Here is an 18,253-nt window from a genome sequence, read left to right as displayed (position 1 = left end):
TACACTGTGAAATGCTGCTGGTTCCGCGTAGGCGCAACGCTGCACGGCGCTCACCTCTCCGCACGCCCGCCATGCCGGCCCCCTCCCCCGCCACCCACCAGTCCTCCAGCATCCCGGCAGCCCCCGCGCCGCGGCCGTTCGTGCCGCCCCGCCTCTCTCCTTTCGGCTGCGATCGGAGCGCTCGGCCCGGTTCGGTCGCTTTCGGGCGGCTTCGGGCAGTGCCCGTTCGGGAGCCGCCGTTCGGGACGGCGAAAGGGAATTCGGGCGCGCTCGGAAAAGATTCGGCACATCTCGGCTTTCCTCGCGACCGCCTCACCCGCCTTCGGGCGGGATCGGAAAAGACTCGAGCGGACTCGGGATTCTTCGACTCCGCGGGCCGGACCGCTCGGGGACTCGGCCGTGTTCGGGCGGGCTCGGGAGCTGTCAGGTATCGCTTCGGGCCGCGCCGCCGCGGCCTCGGCCGCGTCCTGCGCTGCGATTGGCCGCCGGCAGGAAGCGCGGGCCTGGCGCCTCGGGACGCGCCGAGCCCCTTCGGACGAGGCCTGAAAGGACTCGGGACACTTCGGGCCGCATCGGAAACGCTCGGTTCGACCCGGGGAGCGCAGTCGGAAACGTTCGGCACCGCTCGGCGGGAGCGCCCGAGCGACCTCGGAGCATCGCCCCCCCCCCCAAATCGGCGGCGCTCGGGGGGGGAGCGGCAGGGCTCGGGGCTGCTCGGGCGGGCTGGGCCCCGCTCCCTCCCATCCCGTCCTCGCATGGAGGACGCCGACTCGGCGGCCAAGCGGCTGGGCTTAGCGGAGGCGGTGGCGGCCGCGGTGGCAGCGGCGGCGGCAGAACCCGAGCGGCAGCAACCGCAAAGCTCGGAGGGGAAGGCGGAACGGCGGGAGGAGGTGACGGCCGTGACCGTGATGGCGGCGGACGCCGAGCACATCGAGATGGGCACCGAGCCGCTGCCCAGCGCCGACGAGGCCGCCGCGTTCGCAGGTCAGCGCGGGCCGCACTGCGCATGCGCCGCTCACCTCAGCGCAGCCCGCGCTCCGCGCTGCCCGGGGCCGCCTCAGTACGGGCAGCGCCGCCTTCTCGCTTCTTTCACCGCGCTGAGAGACCAGCAGCGGCCCGCCCGAAGTCACTGTGGCCCTGTGTGCAAAATTCCCGTTCAAAAGTCATATCAAAACGCAGCCACGCGTTGGTCGCTGGGTCAGGTGTAAGGCGGAGCCTAAAATGCTCAGAGTTCGTTCTGCTCTTCTGCCCGTTCCCTGCTTTAATAAAAAGAGAATGGTTCTAGAATAAATAAACATTTTCCCCCTTAGTTCATCACAGGTTGAGCTTTGCTCAACCCAAAGCCTGACAGAGAACAGTAATTAATATTTGCACTGACTGACACTCAATGGGAATAAGAGGGAATGTACTTCTATGGGGTTCACATACTGGGTCTGCTTTGCTTCATTTCTATTTTGCATTCCAGAAGTCACCACAGTAACAGTGGCCAACGTTGGTGCCTCTGCAGACAACGTGTTCACCACATCCGTGGCAAATGCAGCATCCATTTCGGGACACGTGCTGGTAAGTCAGCCCTTCGTCCAGGAGCCTTGGAGCACCACGACTTCATTGGCGTGCACACGAGGTCAGAACGTGTGTATGCTGCAAGGCTTTGAGCCACAGAGCCAACAGATGAGGCACCTGCAGTGCTTTCCCTTTGTCTTTTCTGTGCCATTCTACCCATGTATGTGCACTCCGTCATGGAGCTGATCACCTGGGATGTGTAACCTTTTGACGTGGTTGGCTGAAAGCTCAAAAATATACTTGCTGACTAATGGTGTCTTAGGGTACCTTACAGAGATCTGCAGGAGTACTCATTTATTTATTTTTTCCTTTATTTCTTCTGTAGTCTGGGAGAACGGCCCTCCAAATTGGGGACAGCTTGAATACTGAGAAAGCCACTCTCATAGTTGTTCACACAGATGGCAGCATTGTGGAAACCACGGGGCTGAAGGGGCCATCAGCACCCCTCACACCAGGTATAAGGCAATCTGAGAGTCCTTCTCCAGCTTCCTCTTTGCTTTATTTGTGTGACTGAAAAACAAGAGAAACATCACACACATGACGTGAAATTGCATTGTACAGTCTGTCCCCTCTTAACATACTGCTTTTTCATTTGTTGCATGCCTTCCTAACCCACCCCCAAAAGCAAATCGATTCTAGTATTGATAATAAAAGCCTGGAACTAGGAGATTAATACCGGGTTCTTTATAAAGAGCCCCTTGGTTGAGATGGTTTTGTCTTCATTCAGGCCTTTTGCTGATTAATTTAAAATCTAATTAAAATTTAATTGTGACTGTAGCTGGTGACCTTCATCACCAAGGTTGTTCCCAGCTGCCTGGCAGTCCCCGTTTTGCCCACGAGATGGCACGACAAGCCTTTTGCAGGCAATTACGCATTGCACGTTTTCCTCTAGGAAGTGATCCAGCCAGCTGCAAGTGACAGCCTGAGTGTTTAATGTGCGTTAAAAGCCTGTTTTCTATTGCTCTATTTCCAGCCATTTTCAGAGTGTTACTTTATGTTATACTTCTTGAGGCTGGCAGGGCAGACCCATGGCTCTAGCTTACATCAAGCATCTGTTCCAAGCAATTTTCTTGTGGCATGCTGACCACGGGATGCATTTGGCCCAGCCAAACTACGTGTGAAGATGTTGTCACTGTGCCTTTTGGTTGCTTCATCTTCTTCCTTTTTTTTTTTTTTTCTTTTCCCCAAAGGACCGCAGTCTCCTCCTACCCCTTTAGCAACTGTCCAAGAAAAAACTGGAACCAAGTATAACTGGGACCCGTCTGTGTATGACAACGAGCTCCCAGTGAGGTGCCGGAACATCAGTGGGATTCTGTACAAAAACAGACTCGGCTCAGGTAAAAACAGCCTTTTGTGTGAGGAAGATGGCTCCTTCTTCACTTACTGCACTTTCTTTTTAATCAGATTGCCTTTAAAGGCCAATCATGAAGAAAATAAGTATGTTTTCCTAGTTAGCATAGTCCCATGGATATTACTGTTCTCTTCCCTTTTGCTTCCTTGTTCTTTATTCAGAGGCTTTTAATCTGTGAAGATACAGCCTGCTGTACAGTGAGTCTTCCCAATAGTAGGCTGACTCTTCCAATGTTCTTTTTGTGGACCTCTGAGAAGTACACCCTTGTCTCTACAAAGCTCTGCAGAATCCCTGCTGGATTGGAAAGTAGAGAGCTTGTCTTCTAATGAGCCTCCTTAGCTGTCTTAGCCTCTCTCTTCATTTTTATCTCTGAGGGAAAGCTGAAGAAGCCGTTGCACAAACTGTCAGCAAGCCTGGCTGCATAGCACAGTGTTTGCTTTGTGGAAAGAGTTTACTTCGTGACCAGATGGATTAGAAATTTTTGCAAAAATTATGGAAAGGTTTAAATTTGTGGTAGGATAAGAAAGACTTATCCTACATGTGAATGAGTAATATTTTCTAGCCTACAGAATAGCTTATGTAGCCTATTCTGATTCACAGAATTGGAATTCACTTTACGCACAGTCATTGTCACAGCCAGGCTAAGAAACAGGCATGCTTATCCTCACTGATGGGAAGCAGCAGATGAGCAGGTTGGGTAGTTGCTGTACATTACTTGCTGTTTTGCTCAGTAATTTCATAGAGTCACAGAATACCCTGAGTTAGAAGGGACTCACAAGGATCATCAAGTCCAACTTGCCATTCACCAGAGCCTGCAGAGCTCTGGGGCTGCTCTCCCTCCTTTGCTCCCCACTCTGTACACAGAGCAGAGGACTGCCTTGTTCTAGGAGCAGAATCTGGCACATACACGTGTTCAACTTCATGCAGCTCGTCATTGCCCAGCCCCTCTCAATATTCCTTAGAAAAATTGAAAAGTAATCCTTAGCCTTTACTAATGCTTTTATTTTTTTGTTCTTAATACAGGAGGCCGTGGTAGGTGCATTAAGCAAGGGGACAACTGGTACAGCCCCACTGAATTTGAAGCTATGGCAGGACGAGCCAGCAGCAAAGACTGGAAGAGGAGCATTCGCTATGCTGGGAGGCCCTTGCAGTGCCTTATTCATGTAAGGTTACGTTTATTTTCTTCTGTCTGCTGGAATGGGCAGGGCAGAGTGCCCTGCAGTCTGAGCTGTGTTCAGAGTTGTGTGCGGGGTGAAGGAGAAGCAACTTATTGATTTGGTTGAGGGGAACTGGCCTTTCTTTTATTGTATAGGGCCCCCCAGAAGGGAATTAGTGTTTATTTCTCCCTGGGAGCTGCCAGGATCTTTGAGCAGAGCACAGTCTTGCTCTCGCTGCTTTTGGCGCCTGATGTTGAATTTGTAATCTTCCAATTTCAGGATGGGATTTTAAATCCTCACGCTGCCTCTTGTACTTGTGCTGCCTGCTGTGATGACATGACTCTGGTGAGTTGTAGGTTTTATATCCATTAGTTTAAAAACAATTCATCAACCAAGCTGCCACGGCCATCTGTGAGCAGGTCGGGAGTGTCCTAGAAACACTGACAAGTTCTGAGTGTTTCCATATTAGGCTGCTTGCTTTTTTCTAAAATGATGCTAGAGTTGTTAAGCAGCAGTGTTTAACTTTACTTCAAGCACTGTTTTGTACTCTTCTGCTGTGAACTGGATGGTTTCCTTGTTGTCTAGACCTGAACCCATATGCTCCCCATCTTCTTTCATTCTTATTTCTTTTCTTCAACCCCTTGGATCAGTAGTGAAGGATTTGCCCAGTTCTTGTCTTCTCATAACAGTGGGAAAAGGCTGAATCTGAGTGCAACTTTTTTAACCATGGAGGCTTTTTGGTTTGCAGGTCCAATAGAAACTTTTTGGTCAAATTGTTACAAATCTACCATGGGAATACTTACTGCTTAATTGTAGCTGCATCTGGAGAGGTTGGAGTGAACAGATATTCCCTAAGAGGTGCCTCAGCTGATGTGTTTTTCTCCTTTTTTTTCCCTAGAGTGGACCTATTCGACTCTTCGTACCATATAAACGACGAAAAAAAGAAAATGAAATGTCTGCAAATCCAGTCAAGAAGGAATCCTCCAAAAATATCACTTTGCTTCCTGCCACAGCTGCTACTACATGTAGGTTCTTTGCTCCTGGTAAAACTGGCCAAGCTAGATACCTTTTTGTATTACCAGTGGTCAACTGAGAAAAATGTATTATCTCTTGGCACTTCCTTTTCTATATCCTTTAATATCTGGTGGGGCCATGTGGTAAGATTTGTGCTATTGAAATACATGGAAAAGTAGACGCTGAGCAACTGTAATGAAATCCACAGTCTGGAAGCCATTAGCGAAAGAGGCAGAAGGTGATGCTTTCATCTGTAGGCTCCTCTCTGGCGTTCAGGACTCACTTTGTCACTTCATGTTTTTGAAGTCAAACCATCTGTGTGAGAACAGAAATTAATTTGCAGGCTGGTCCAACTCACAGGTTCCCTGTCACATTCTTGTCCTCCTGTTCTCATCATCTGGACAATAACATTACAGAGTGAGCTGAGGAGAAAGCAACAGGAATACAAAAAAGAACTGAGCAAGCCAAGTGTAAGATTAGATTACTAGCAACAGCAGGAGGAGAAATGCGTAAGGATTCTGCAGAGATTTTGTTGCTTCCATTCCCCAAAACAGTTTTAGTCTGTACTGTTTTGTGAACATGTGCTGCTGGGGACTGCATGCTTGCTTGTGCTAACACTGGGAGGGAGCAGCACTGCTTGTCTTGTTGGCAGCCACAACTTTCCTCAGAAACAAAAGTGTAGCCTCAGTGTCTTAGAACTGAACTGTGCGTAAAAAGGTTTTTCAGGCTGAGCAGTGCTCCACAGCATCAGCCCCTTGGTGGTGCTGGACTAACTCAGCTTAAAAAGGGTTTTAAACACGTTGGAGCTGCACTGCTACTTTCATCCAGATGTTCTTTGTGACTTGTTCCCTGCACTGGCTGAGCATGGTTATATCACTCCGGGTACATGGACAGTTGAACCTGTCCAGTAAACAAACTGTCATAGAATTAGCTGTAATCCAAGGGGTTTTTGAATTAATTTTCAAGCAGTAGGAGCCATTCTTCTTAAAGTTCTGTAGTATATTAGGGCCAGCGATGTCTTGAGAAGCCGTGCAGGGCTTTTATTCCCATTTCTGATGTTAGTGGCCTTGGGGGGAATTCAAACTTAGCTGTCACATCCCGTTGACTGATCTGTGAGTTCTGTGACTTTGGGAGCAGGGATCTCAGCAGCTAGACAGCTGAGGCCTGAGCAGTGAGTGCTGATTATGAAAGTGCTTCTGCTATTTCCAGTCACCGTGACTCCTTCTGGACAGATCACTACCTCTGGTGCTCTCACCTTTGATCGCACGTCGACGGTGGAAGCCACAGCAATTATCTCAGAAAGTCCAGCCCAGGGGGATGTTTTCACAGGAGCCACTGGTAAGGATTGGGCTGCATGCCTGCTTGACATCCATGAGAAGGTAGGAAAAAAAGAAGCCTCTTGTATGCTGCATGAAGGATTTTAATTTTAAGAGCTTACACAGATGCTGTACATAACCTGCTGTCACAAGAGAAGTTTGAATGTCTCGTCCAGATGCTGCAGCTGCAGTATGTACACTTCTGTTGATTTCTTCGGTTTTATGGTTATCTCTGTGTTTTTTTGGCTTTTTTTTTTGCTACTTGTTCATCCTGAAATACTGCCCCAAAAAGTGTTTAAACCGAGTGGAAAACGCTGAATATATGCTAGAAAATAGCAGAATAAATCAAAGAAAATAGAAATGCTTACCATAAATTTCAGCTCTTTCAGTCTAATTCCTGTATGTGGCTGTGGGTTGTGCAGGAGCAGCTGAGAGAGCTAGCATCCTCTGAGAATAGTAGCTTGAAGTCCTTCTATCAGTGTAAAATAAAGTGTGTGAGAAGGAGACTGGCAATAATCTTTGCAGAAGCCTTGAAATCAGTGCACAGTTGCTTTGCTTGGTGTCCACGTGAAATCCTGCTGCTGGTTCTCATTTGCAACCTCTGGAATTACCACAGAGAATAGGAACCTGAAGAAAACGTGAAAACAAAAAGCCAATCCAAATTGGTGAAAGAAGTTTCAGACATGCCTGAAAGCTGTGCCATGCAGTGATCTGTAACGCTGCTGTTCTCCTGCAGTTCAGGATACCAACGTCCAGCAGCCGTGCCGGGTCACCCACCCAGAGCCTCACTACCCGACTTACCAGGACAACTGTCAGATTTCACCTTTCCCTGAAGCTGCGCTGCCGACGTCTCATCCCAAAATCGGTATGCTCTGTGTCCCTAGTGTTAGTTGCAATTAGCAGTGCCTGGATTTAGGTGGTAACCTTCTTTTCCAGCAAGAGGTAGGGATTGAGCCAGGAAAATAAACTTTAATTTTTTCCTTATGAGTTTCACAGTTAAGATTTGGATGAAGAGATTTTTTTTTCCCCCGTGCTTTAGGCGCTCTGTTATTGACATTTTGATTTGTTGGTTCTTACTTGTGATCTTGTTTCCTAAATGTTGTTTCCTGCTCAGAAGCTGCCTTTCAGAAGGCTTTTGCTTCGAAGATTTTGTCACTGCTTGGGTGCTGTGAGTGGGTATGTATTTAATCTTCGATCCACGAAAGCCATCTCCTCACTTAGATTTAAAGCCAGACTGTAGGAGCCTTTCTGAAAATTTCCACATCTATTTTTGAATCCACTAGCTTAAGGTGGAGGCAGTTTGGAGCAGGTTTGCTGTGCTACTCTTGTGTCCCTTGTCAGTTTTACTGCTGACACCTGTGCTGGAATGATAGAAGCTGGTTAACGAAGGCGATGGGAGTCTGCCCTGCTGCAGGCAGGTTGCTGTAAAAAAGAAAAGATGATACAAGAAGCAACGTGCAAATCCTTTCAGTAGGACAGGATACGTTGATGATCAGGTCGATATCTCTTCAGATGTAATTAAATCACGTGAACTTAATGATCTTTCATTTTCTTACTTATACAGAGCAGCAGAATGCATTCCTGCTCTGTCCAGAATGCAATCTTGTTGGTTTTAAGCCTCACTCAGCTCTTGATGCTATTAATTAAACATTGATTATTTTTCATCCATGAAACAAAGATCATTACTTTTTCTTGGCTGATACAGCTCTGCTAAAATGCATAGTCAGAAGTAATTCCTGTTAGATAAGTTATCAAATACTGTGCTGTGATAAATACTCTTCTGAAAATGCAGCAGAGGAAAACATTCTTCTGCAAAAAGTTACTGATAAAAGACTGATTTATCTTGACTCATACAGAAGTGCAAATAGTTTTATGCCAATTCATGGGAATGGAGCAAAATTACTGTTTTAATAAAGGGCTGTTGAGTGTAGAATATCAGCTCACCTGTATGATGAATCTTCAGTGCTGTCTGAAAACTTTGCACATCCCTCACACAGTGACAGTACAGTGCTTTTGGACTTATTCCCTTATCTCCTGTGGATTCTTTCAATTTGCATGAGTATTTATTGCTAAGAGTTTGATTTTGGAAAATCAAACCCAGTAAAGCCAGATGAAATTTGTTCCTGGATTTGTTAACTGATGTGAGCTGGAACTGCGTGCTGTTGGAATCCTAGATCCAGGTTTTCTGGTGCAGCCTTTGGAAAATGGAGGACTGCAGAGCCACAGTAAGAGAGGGGCTCAGGGCTAAGCAAGGAAAGTGTGATTAGGTACCAGGAAAAGAGGTCACATTTTTTCTGGTGGCTTCCTGCTTGATACACTCAGTCTGTAAGTTACTGGCAGGGCCACGGTCGGGGTGTGAAAAAACAAAGGCTGCAGCACCTCACTAGTTTGGGGGTCTTTTAATGTGACTTTTTGTATGCTTAGGAGAACTACTGCTGGGTTTCTATAACATTCATCTTCGTATCTGTGTCATTCTAGATGATACAAGAGAAAACAAGTGAAGGAGTCCAAAGAGATTACAGCAGTGGAGGATTTCTTTTTAGGAGCATCCAAACTGGTGGTTTTGGAGATTGCACATTCATGTCATACATGTAATCTGGAGTAATGATAACTGTCTTGGTTTTATCCCAGTTGTCAGCCACGGTTATTGTAAGATCAGAGTTCAGGAAGTGTTAGGTGTGAACCTTGCAACAAAACAAAGCAAGAAAATCACTTTATGGAAACGCAGTGGAAACCCTTGGAAACCCTAATTGTTTGTATTTTATGTTCCTTTTTTTGTGCTCAGTGTTGACCCCAATCCCTGCCCTGTCGGTGCCCCCCCAGACCCCCACCAAAGCCATATCCCCAGCTGTGGTGAACGGGCTGGAAGTGACGGAGCAGCGGAGCTGGCTCTACTTGGAAGAGATGGTCAACTCGCTGCTCAACACGGCGCAGCAGCTCAAGTCTCTCATCGAGCAGGCCAAGCAGGCCAGCTCCTCCTTCCGCGAGGCCGCTGTCACACAAGCCAAGATTCAAGCTGATGTGGAGAGAAAAGAGGTAATTACGCCGCAGGAGGTGAGATGGGGCATCTTTTCGGCAGAGTGCTGGAGGTCTTTTCCAATTGTAGTGATTCTGTGATTTTATGGGTTGTACCTCACTTTTTTCCACTGGGTAACCTCTGGTAACCCTTATAAATTGTTTCTTAATGTCTTGAGAGCAGAGAAAAAGGTAAGTTATTCCCGTAGTAGAAAAAGGAGTAGAGTACCTGGGATTCCAGCAGCTGTGGGTAGCAGTAATATCAGTTGCTTGTTTTACAAGTCCTGAGCTCTGCTATCAGACACTCATACACTTAGGAGGCATGGTTTGCCGTGTGTCCTGGTATCGGGAAGATCATGAGTGTTCAGCCCTGCAGTGGCTGCTTTCATTCTCTCAAGTGAACAGGGCTATCAGATAGGCTTTTGATGGCCTGAAGAGGCAGAGAGGTAATAAGAGCAGCAAGCTGTGGAATTTATTGGGAAGATTACCAGCAAAATTTAGAGCTGTCCCACTGAGCATTGTGCAAGCGAAGCTGATCTCTCTTGTGTCCTGTGATAAGTAAGACTGCAAGGCCAGCTGGCATGATGAGCGTGTTGGCTTTTACCCAGCAGCCCTTTTCTACTCAGTAGGGAATTATCTGCCAGGTCTGCCCTGTTCTCCCCTTCTTTTCTCCTTTTTTTAATGCACAGTAGAGACCCTAGGTTCCTCTTAACACCTAACTCCATGCACTGCTGAATGCATTCTCATTCTCCCAGATTCCCAGCTGCTGCTGTGATTTTGAGAGAGGCTGGAGAGGGGCAATGTACGGTGAGACTCTGCCCTTGTTGACAGCTGAGGAACTTTCCCTTTCTGTGCAGGGCACTATTTGCTGTTACATTATTGCTAATGTCAGCTTTCCACTGAATTCATAGCAGGAGTGTGCAGCAGGAGGCCATGAGAAGAAATGTGTGTGGGAAGATTTTGCTGAGAACCCTATGACATTCCCTGCAGCAGCTTTGATGTTCTTTGCCATGTTGTCACTGCTGAACTCTTCTGTACACTGCATCCCTGATGTGCTAGAGTGTGAGACTCTGGGAGTCTCATTCTCCCTTGCCTTCAGTCTGGATAGAGTGGTTATTCATGCTGCTGTCCAGATTTGGGCTGCTAAAAGCTTAGTAGATTGTGGGACAGCACAAAAGCTTTGACATTTTATAGATAGACATCTTACTTTGTTTAACTTTACCCTCTGCTCTTCCAGTTTACATGCTGTCATCCCCTCTGTTTATCCTTACGGAGCTTTCTCAAAGCAGTGTTTCAGAGCCCATTCTTCTCACCCTCTGATCCAAATCCTGCTCACTTCAGTGTGTATCTTCTTGCCTCATGAACAGGAGTTAGAATCACTCCTCAGTATTGATCTTTAAGTGCTGACTTCGCAAGGCAAGGATGACCACGTGCTTATTTCTGGAGGAAGTCCTTTTCCCTGTAACTGTGAATTCCTAATTACTCTCTTCATGAGTCTTATCCCTCTTATTTTATCATGGGTTCCCCCTTGGTCACAGCGTTATATTTTAGAATGTCCAAATAATAGTTTTGAGGCTAAATAATAGTTTTGAGCTGGGCAATCCTGCAGGTAGCTATTCTAATCCATTCCAGTGTGTTCCATGTTTTTTGAAAAATGAGTTTTCTGGGTACACACCTGGCACTGCAAGCAGTTACAGTAAATGCTGAATAATCTCCTGTCTGCTTTGTGTTGGTCAGAGTTGTTTTTCCAATTCTGTGAAAACTTCTGTGGTTTGTAACATAAGTCTCTTTTCCTTTCTGTCTCTGGTCCAGCCATTTCTTTTGTCTTTTAAGTTGTATGAGGGGCGGAAAGAGGTGTCACCTTACTTTGTGGTGTTGCTGATTTTTCTTGGACCCATTTAATGCACAGTTGTGCCAGTGTGTTCCTACAAATTTAGAATTGAAAGGTTGTATCTGAGCTGCAGAGCAAAGGCTTTACAACAGATTAAATTATAATAGAGCTGTAGACTCAGCTCTTCCTGGAAGAGTGACTGCATACAGAGCAGGATTAATGAAATCTGTTAGTGGGAGCAAGCTTGTTCCCAACTGTATGCACAAACTTCTATGCCATGACTGCAAATCATATGTATGTTTGGTTTTCATATCAGTGCAGACAGTCAGCATCCTGTTTCTTGAGGATACTGAGTTGAAGAGCTTTTGATCCTGTAACTGTCTGCATCCCTCCCTGCTAAGGAGTGATGCCTTATAGCAGAAGAGCGAGGCAGAGGCTCAGGACAGCACAGCCTTTACCTGCCCTTCAGAGAAAGAGGCCCCAAGTTGTACTCTCTAATGACAGCATTAGGTGCTTGTGGGAGTCACAGAGCTCTGAAAGGTAAGAGGTAAGCTTTTTCCCCTGTAAGAGGTAAGCTTTCCTGGAGCAGAAGAGTGATTCGTGCTGCCTGCAGACTTTGTTGTCACCTGTGAAGTCAAAGAGCAGGCATCACTCTTTCATCCCGCTCCCACTTTCTAATGGTGTTATCCAGGACTTGTCAGTGGGGTGTTAGGAACATTCCCCTTTCCTACGAGATTTTGAAGGTGGAAATGCCAACATCATAGAGTAGCTGCAGCAGGAAGAGGATTTGCTAAAAATAGCAAATGAGAACCATAACAAATAAGTGCAGCATAATTTAGAAGCATCAACAGTCACCTTTCTTTCTTAAGATGGCTTGTCTAATTAATTTTGCAGATTGATCTCATTTCCAAATGCATGGTCCTACCTAGAGACAGCATCTTCAAAAGCAACAGAGGTGCTGAGCTGGGCAGCATTGAGTATTTAGGGTTGGGCTGCACAGAAGTGGAATATAAAAGCCTGTCTTTGTGTAAGATTAGAAAAAATATCCAAAAATACACTTGTCAGATGTGAAAGAATGGCAGACATGAGATGTTGTAATTTGGAAGTCCCCACATGTGCTCTATTGCTATTTTTTGTCCTTTTTAATTTCTCTGTGTGCCATAACAAAAGATCAGGGTAGGGTGTCTGGGTAAAAGAAGTTGTGGAAAGGCTCCAACCAGTCAAGTCCTTGAAGTATGTACAGTTTGTAACCCCAAAATAGTTCCAGCATTTGTGAGAGTATCTCCTTTGCGATCATTTCTTTTAAAATAGAACAGTTCCTGGAGCCTAAGGAAGAGGCTGAATAAACCTTTCACGTTGTATGTGCTGTCTGCAGCATCTCATGTGACTCTTGATGATGACAGCTCCTTAATTAACGAGCAGAGCCCTCACAGAGTTGGTTCAGACACGAAATTGGGAAATGTGGATGCCATAAACCTTATGCTTTCAGTGAGTAAACATGCAGCTGGTGCTCAGCCTGTGTGTGGCTTTGTGCTGGCAGGGACACCAAGAGTGTCCATCAATAACATCAGTGTTATTTGGAAGTTTTGAGGAGTGGTGGTTCTAAAAGAAAACCAAGCCATGAGCTTTCCAGCTCAGTTTATCTAAAATGCATCATTACACAAAATTAAAATATCAAAATACTTGTAGGCTTTATAGAATTGCAACATCTTGCATGGGATTCACTAAGTACAGCTGCTGTGTCAGAACTCTGCGCAGCTGTTCAGAGAGAGCTCTGCTCTGTTGTAATTAAATAGCTTGTAGATGAGGATATTGGATCCTTTGGCTTCTGCTGGGATTTTGGCTTTACTGCAGTTCTTAATTAAGGGAGAAGAAAATGATTAGGAAGAGGGTGTATAGGGCAAGAAAGGCTTAGGGTCTCTTGGAAAAGATGTTTGACCACTTGTAGGATTGACCCCAAAGGAGCAGAGTAAAGACTGTACTTTACACAAAGATCTTTGGAAATGTAATTTCTTCTTCATTAAGCTGTTGTTTGTATCAGATAAATTTCGGAAGGGGGATCACACATGAACCCACCAAGTTCTGTGCTGTACAACACAGCTGGAGGATGCAGATCTTCAGTATAAAGATAAAAGAATCAGGGTTGAAATCTGACAAGTGTTTTAATTGCAATTGTCTTGTTGTGATGCAGTGATGCCTATGCAGCCCTGTCCATTTGAAAACAAGGTGGAAGATTAAATCTGTTAACAGCTGGGCCATCTGAATTATTTTTTTAGACAGATTAGAACAGTTTGGGGCTGGAGAGCATGAAATTAATCTAAAAAGGATCGGGCACTTAAGAAAAGTAGTTCTAGTAAGCAAGTAATGTCCAAAGCAGCTGTGGAAATGGCTGAGAGCTGGGGCTCATCAGTTTGCTGGAGATGGTTTTGCAAGAAATCTGTGTGTGTCTGGCTTGACTGTCTCTGTTCCCGCTCCTTCCCCTTCTCCACAGTTTCTCAACGAAGTGAGTGATTTGCACCATTGGCCAGGCAGAACCAGAGGGCTCAGAGATAAAAAGGAGGTAGAAGGGAGTTATGTTTCCATCAGCAAGATTCAGGGACCCAGAGCAGAGCTGAAGGGGGTGCCGTAGGTCTGACAAACATGGGGTGGCTGGACTTCTGCTCAGCTTCTCTTTGGCAATCCCACTGGAAAACAGGATAAGCCACATTTATGAAGGATGCAGTGGACTCTGGAGCTGTGGCAGCTCTCAGAACTGGAGTTCTGCATCTTCCACCCAGTGACTATCTCTGTGCAGGTGTCATAGAGGGGCTGTAGTTGCAGGGTATATTTCTGAAGAGATTTTCAAGAAATGCTTTCTCACAATGCTTTGGCACATGTGCATACACTCTTCTCGCCAAAACGAAGTTTAAAAACACTGTACAGTGCATGTGCTGTCTTGGTAATAAGCTTGATCTCGCCTATTTGTCTAATCGTGGTAGAACCAGATCATGGCCCCTGCACCAAACAGCAAGAGGTTTCCCCATCTCCTCCTCCATCTCCCTGGAGAGCATTTTTATCTCAACTTTGTGTCATGGTAAAAAAAGGTTCTCAACATTGTGATTTCACAGGAGACTAAATACTGAGATGTCAGGTCATGGAGGCACTTCAGTTAAGCCTTTCATCTCCTTACGTGTTAGGTCATATCACTCCTTGATAAACCTGCTTTGCTTGAAGGTGAGGGTTTGTTTTTTTCCTTACTTTCTAACTGTTCCTCACAGAGTTTAAATCAGGTTTTGCATGTAACCAAATCGGGGCTAGTTTTGCATCCCTTTGTTTGAGCACTTAGCCTCTCAGCAGCACTGGCTGTTGAGCATGGCAGGACAAGGTGCAGGAGCACTGAGCTGGACTTGATTTTCAGCACACCCAGAGTGACTTTAAAATTCACCTTCAGAGGGCTGTTTAATGAATAAGCTGTCTGAAAGCCCTATCATCTTTTTTTAAAAGGAAGAATAGCCATTATGTTTGATGTTGTTTTTGGAGTCTTGAGTATGTTAATTTTGTCTTGATTTTTTTCTCCTAACCCAATCTCATATCCTCTGGGCTTTTCCACCCCACAGGATTCTCCCATGCCTGCTGGCGGATCAGGATCACAAGGCTCAACTCGTAACTTTCCCCAGGAAGATGGCACGTGGCCCTATTTCCTTGGCATTTTCCCTGGGCTTCTTTTGCTAACTTGTCACTGTCTCTTGTGGGACGCAGTTCTCTGTACACAGTGAGGCCACATGTCTTAAGATTGGATGGAGTAAGGTTTGAATAAATGTACTTAATTGACAGTTTGTCAGCTTGTTACTCCTGGCTTCTTCACCTGACTCTGCACTATGACACACAGTCCCTCTCCTGTAAGGGAGGAGTGAGGTTCCCTTTGGTCCTCACAGAACTGCCTCCATATAGACCTCACTTTTCAAGCCCTTGTTGCATACGCTGGCTGTGAAATGACACGCTTGCTGTGCTTTTTCCTTGCAGCAATATCAGAACCAGTTATTTCAACAAACTGAAGATGTGGATGGGAAAACAGAAATCATCATCAAGGTAAGCTCTGATTGAGTCATTTTTTAGGAGGAGTCCTTAGTCTTGTTGCATTTAAAGGTCCAGAAATCATATATTCTGTGGCTAGCCTCATCTTCTGAGCCTTCCCTGGCAGGACACATGCTCTGCTCTGGCAAAGTGTGTTCTATTTCCATGTTTTCACAGCCTCTTATGGTCCTCTGGAAAGGTTAGTCAGTCTGAGGCACCTCCAAGTAATGGCAATGCAGCACCAACTGGTTTTTCCTTTTTGCCCTGTAAGCTGGGTTTCAAGCCCTGTTTCGGTAGCCTCCGTTTATGGCTGTACATCAGGAACACGACTGTGGTTCAGTCACACCATCTGCTAATTGTAGGTACTGGGATGTGCTGTGAGCCAGTGGTGTGATGAGCTCGGTGCTGAGCATCAATGAGCATTGGGCACCGATGACTGGGATGGTAGTGCTCAGGAGAAAAGCGAGTCTGCAGCACTGAGTTGTGCTTGCGTTGGGCACTGCACTGATGGTGCTTCTCAAGCTGAGAGAAGTTTCCTGTGCCAGACTAGCTCTGATGTGCTAATAATGTGTCAGTAACTTAATGAGCTGGGAACGGAATGTTCTGCAGCGTACTTACTTTTGTGATAAAAAAATAATCAGATTTTCATTCTTCTGAAATTTCAGCTTTCCTGCTGTGCAGGGATGGCCAATCAAAAAAATGGAGATCAGCAAATCTCCACCTAACGATACAGGCTATGTTAATTGATGTCACCAGCCTAAGACTAAATTGCTAGACACAGAAGCATCCTTTAAAAACCAGATGTGATTTTCAATCTCTGTATGCTACCTCAACCTCTGGGTTTAAGTCTTGTGCTCCTCTTACAATCTTATGTTTACTCCTCTGCCTTCTGCTTCACTGCAGTCACCCCACCGTTGTTGTTCCCTCTGATGTGGTCCCTTTGCTTCTTGTTTTCACAGCAGTCGTGTGTGAACTGTGGCCGCGAGGCAATGAATGAGTGCACGGGATGCCATAAAGTCAACTACTGCTCCACTTTCTGTCAGCGGAAGGTACAAGAGTGTCTTTGAGTTGCAGGTGGAGCCGTGCAGAGGGAACACATGACACTGGAGTCAGCCTGCGTGCGGGCTGAGGGCGCAGCACAGGCAGGAACATGCTGTGGAGTAGGGGGTCACTGTGAGCCAGGGTGCGGTGCTGGGGTGGGTCAAACAGGTAAGGAACGGCCCCAAGATCTGCACACCCCTTCTGAAAGGAAATGTCAAAGAGGATGTCAAAGTTGAGTACAACCAGCAGTGAGGCGTGGGCACCTCACTGTGGAAACTGTGGGGTGAGCTTGGTGGGAGAGTTGTACAAGCCCTCCCAGCTGCTCCCTGGAAGCTGCATGCTGCTCAGTACCTCTGATCCTGTGCCACTGAAGCTGCAGTTTTCTTATTCTTCAACTTATTATTTGTACGGGTATGGATGATAGGATGAATTGAGCACACACAAACTGTATAACTTTAAAATGGGAGGTAGAAACGGGTAAGAAGAGGAAGCTGCAAGGCTTTGTGTTGCTCATAGGTTCCTTACAAAGACCCTTGGCACCTCTTGCTTTAGAAGAGAGGATAATCTGGTTTAGCTACAGCCTCTGCGACCTGTCCAGGTTCATTCTTTGTCAACTGAACAGAGCAGCTGAAGAATTTTGACTGTTTCTTTGGCCTATACCAGAGCATAATGATGGCCATCCCTGCACAGCAGGAAGGCTGAAATTTCAGAATAATGAATGATTGCTTCTTGCAGATAAATGAGAAAATCTGCCTACTGTCCCCAAGCATCTCAAAGACAGTAATTTCACCCCATTGTTCTGTCAGTATGAAACGTGCTGGGAAATGTCACCAAGTGGTCATGTGCTGGTCTCCCTCTGAGGCAGCTTATAACTGCTCCATGAAGATTCAGCCTTTAAAGGGAGCTTACAGACGAGAGGGAGAGGAACTTCTTACACAGGCAGATAGTGATAAGAAAGGGGGGTTGGTTTTAAACTAAAAGAGGGGAGGTGAAGGTTAGATGTGAGGAGGAAATTCTTTACTCATTGGGCAGTGAGGCCCTGGCATGAGCTATCCAGAGAAGCTGCAGGTGCCCCATCTCTGGGCTGTTTCTTCATGGCCTCTCCATCTGCTCTTCCCTGCAGGACTGGAAGGAGCACCAGCACATCTGTGGCGAGGCCAACGCGGTGACAGTGCAGGCTGATGATGTGCATGTGGCAGACAATGTGATGGAAAAGGTCTCTGTCTGAACACACCTACCTCTGACCCCATGGCAGTGTGGTGCAGCCGGCTGGATCGGCGGCCTGACGCAGCGGTCTGTCCTTTACGAACAAACTCATTTCTGAAAGACTTTTTCATACTGTGACAGTGTTTGCCTACTTCCAGTCCTACTGCAAACCTCTGGATAACGCAGAGACTGAGAAATCCGGATGGAAGAGGCAAACTGCAGCCTTCCATCCGGGAGCCTCCTCCAGCTTGAGGAAGCTTAGATTTTGCCAGACTGAAATCTCCACTGTGTGGATAACAAGAACCTCATCGTCTCTCTTGAGATGGATTAAGAATAGTTGCTGCAATTAGATTTGTTGTTGTTCTGTTTTCCCCATGCCTCCCTACCTCTTATTTGAAAAAAGGAATGATCCCTCATTTGGTTTATTTAATTGCCTTGAAAAAGTACAAACTCTTAATTTGCCTTTCGAAGGACTTTGTTTTGTTTTGTTTATCTGTGTTCCCTCTGTGCTGGAGAAATTTGGAACACACTGGAGCTTCTGCACTTGAATATGACTGAAAAATCACATCTTGTTCAATAAAATTTGATAAAAGCACGTGAACAAATGCAGCATGTGAGGGGTGCTTCTGCAGGGAGTTTTGCACAGAGAGGTGTTGGCTCTTAGTCTTTGCAGGACATCAGTGTGGATGTGATGTGGCAGTGGGGA

General features: G+C 46.2%; 1 protein-coding gene across 1 annotated transcript; it reads left to right on the top strand.

Moving 5' to 3' along the window:
• Positions 1-755: 755 nt before the first annotated feature.
• DEAF1 (DEAF1 transcription factor) lies at positions 756-17,569 on the top strand (the record flags this gene model as incomplete). The annotated part of the gene is made up of 12 exons (XM_079536874.1): positions 756-984; positions 1,466-1,563; positions 1,889-2,018; positions 2,754-2,900; positions 3,938-4,077; positions 4,351-4,416; positions 4,970-5,096; positions 6,295-6,423; positions 7,138-7,266; positions 9,187-9,437; positions 16,260-16,349; positions 17,465-17,569. 12 exons carry the CDS (start codon positions 756-758, stop codon positions 17,567-17,569), a joined length of 1,641 nt encoding a protein of 546 aa, XP_079393000.1.
• Positions 17,570-18,253: the final 684 nt, after the last annotated feature.

This window comes from Tetrao urogallus (genome assembly GCF_951394365.1).
Source record: "Tetrao urogallus genome assembly, chromosome: 6".
Taxonomy (NCBI): domain Eukaryota; kingdom Metazoa; phylum Chordata; class Aves; order Galliformes; family Phasianidae; genus Tetrao; species Tetrao urogallus.
Note: the sequence above shows the minus strand (reverse complement) of the source record. Positions and strands in the feature narration are given on the sequence as shown.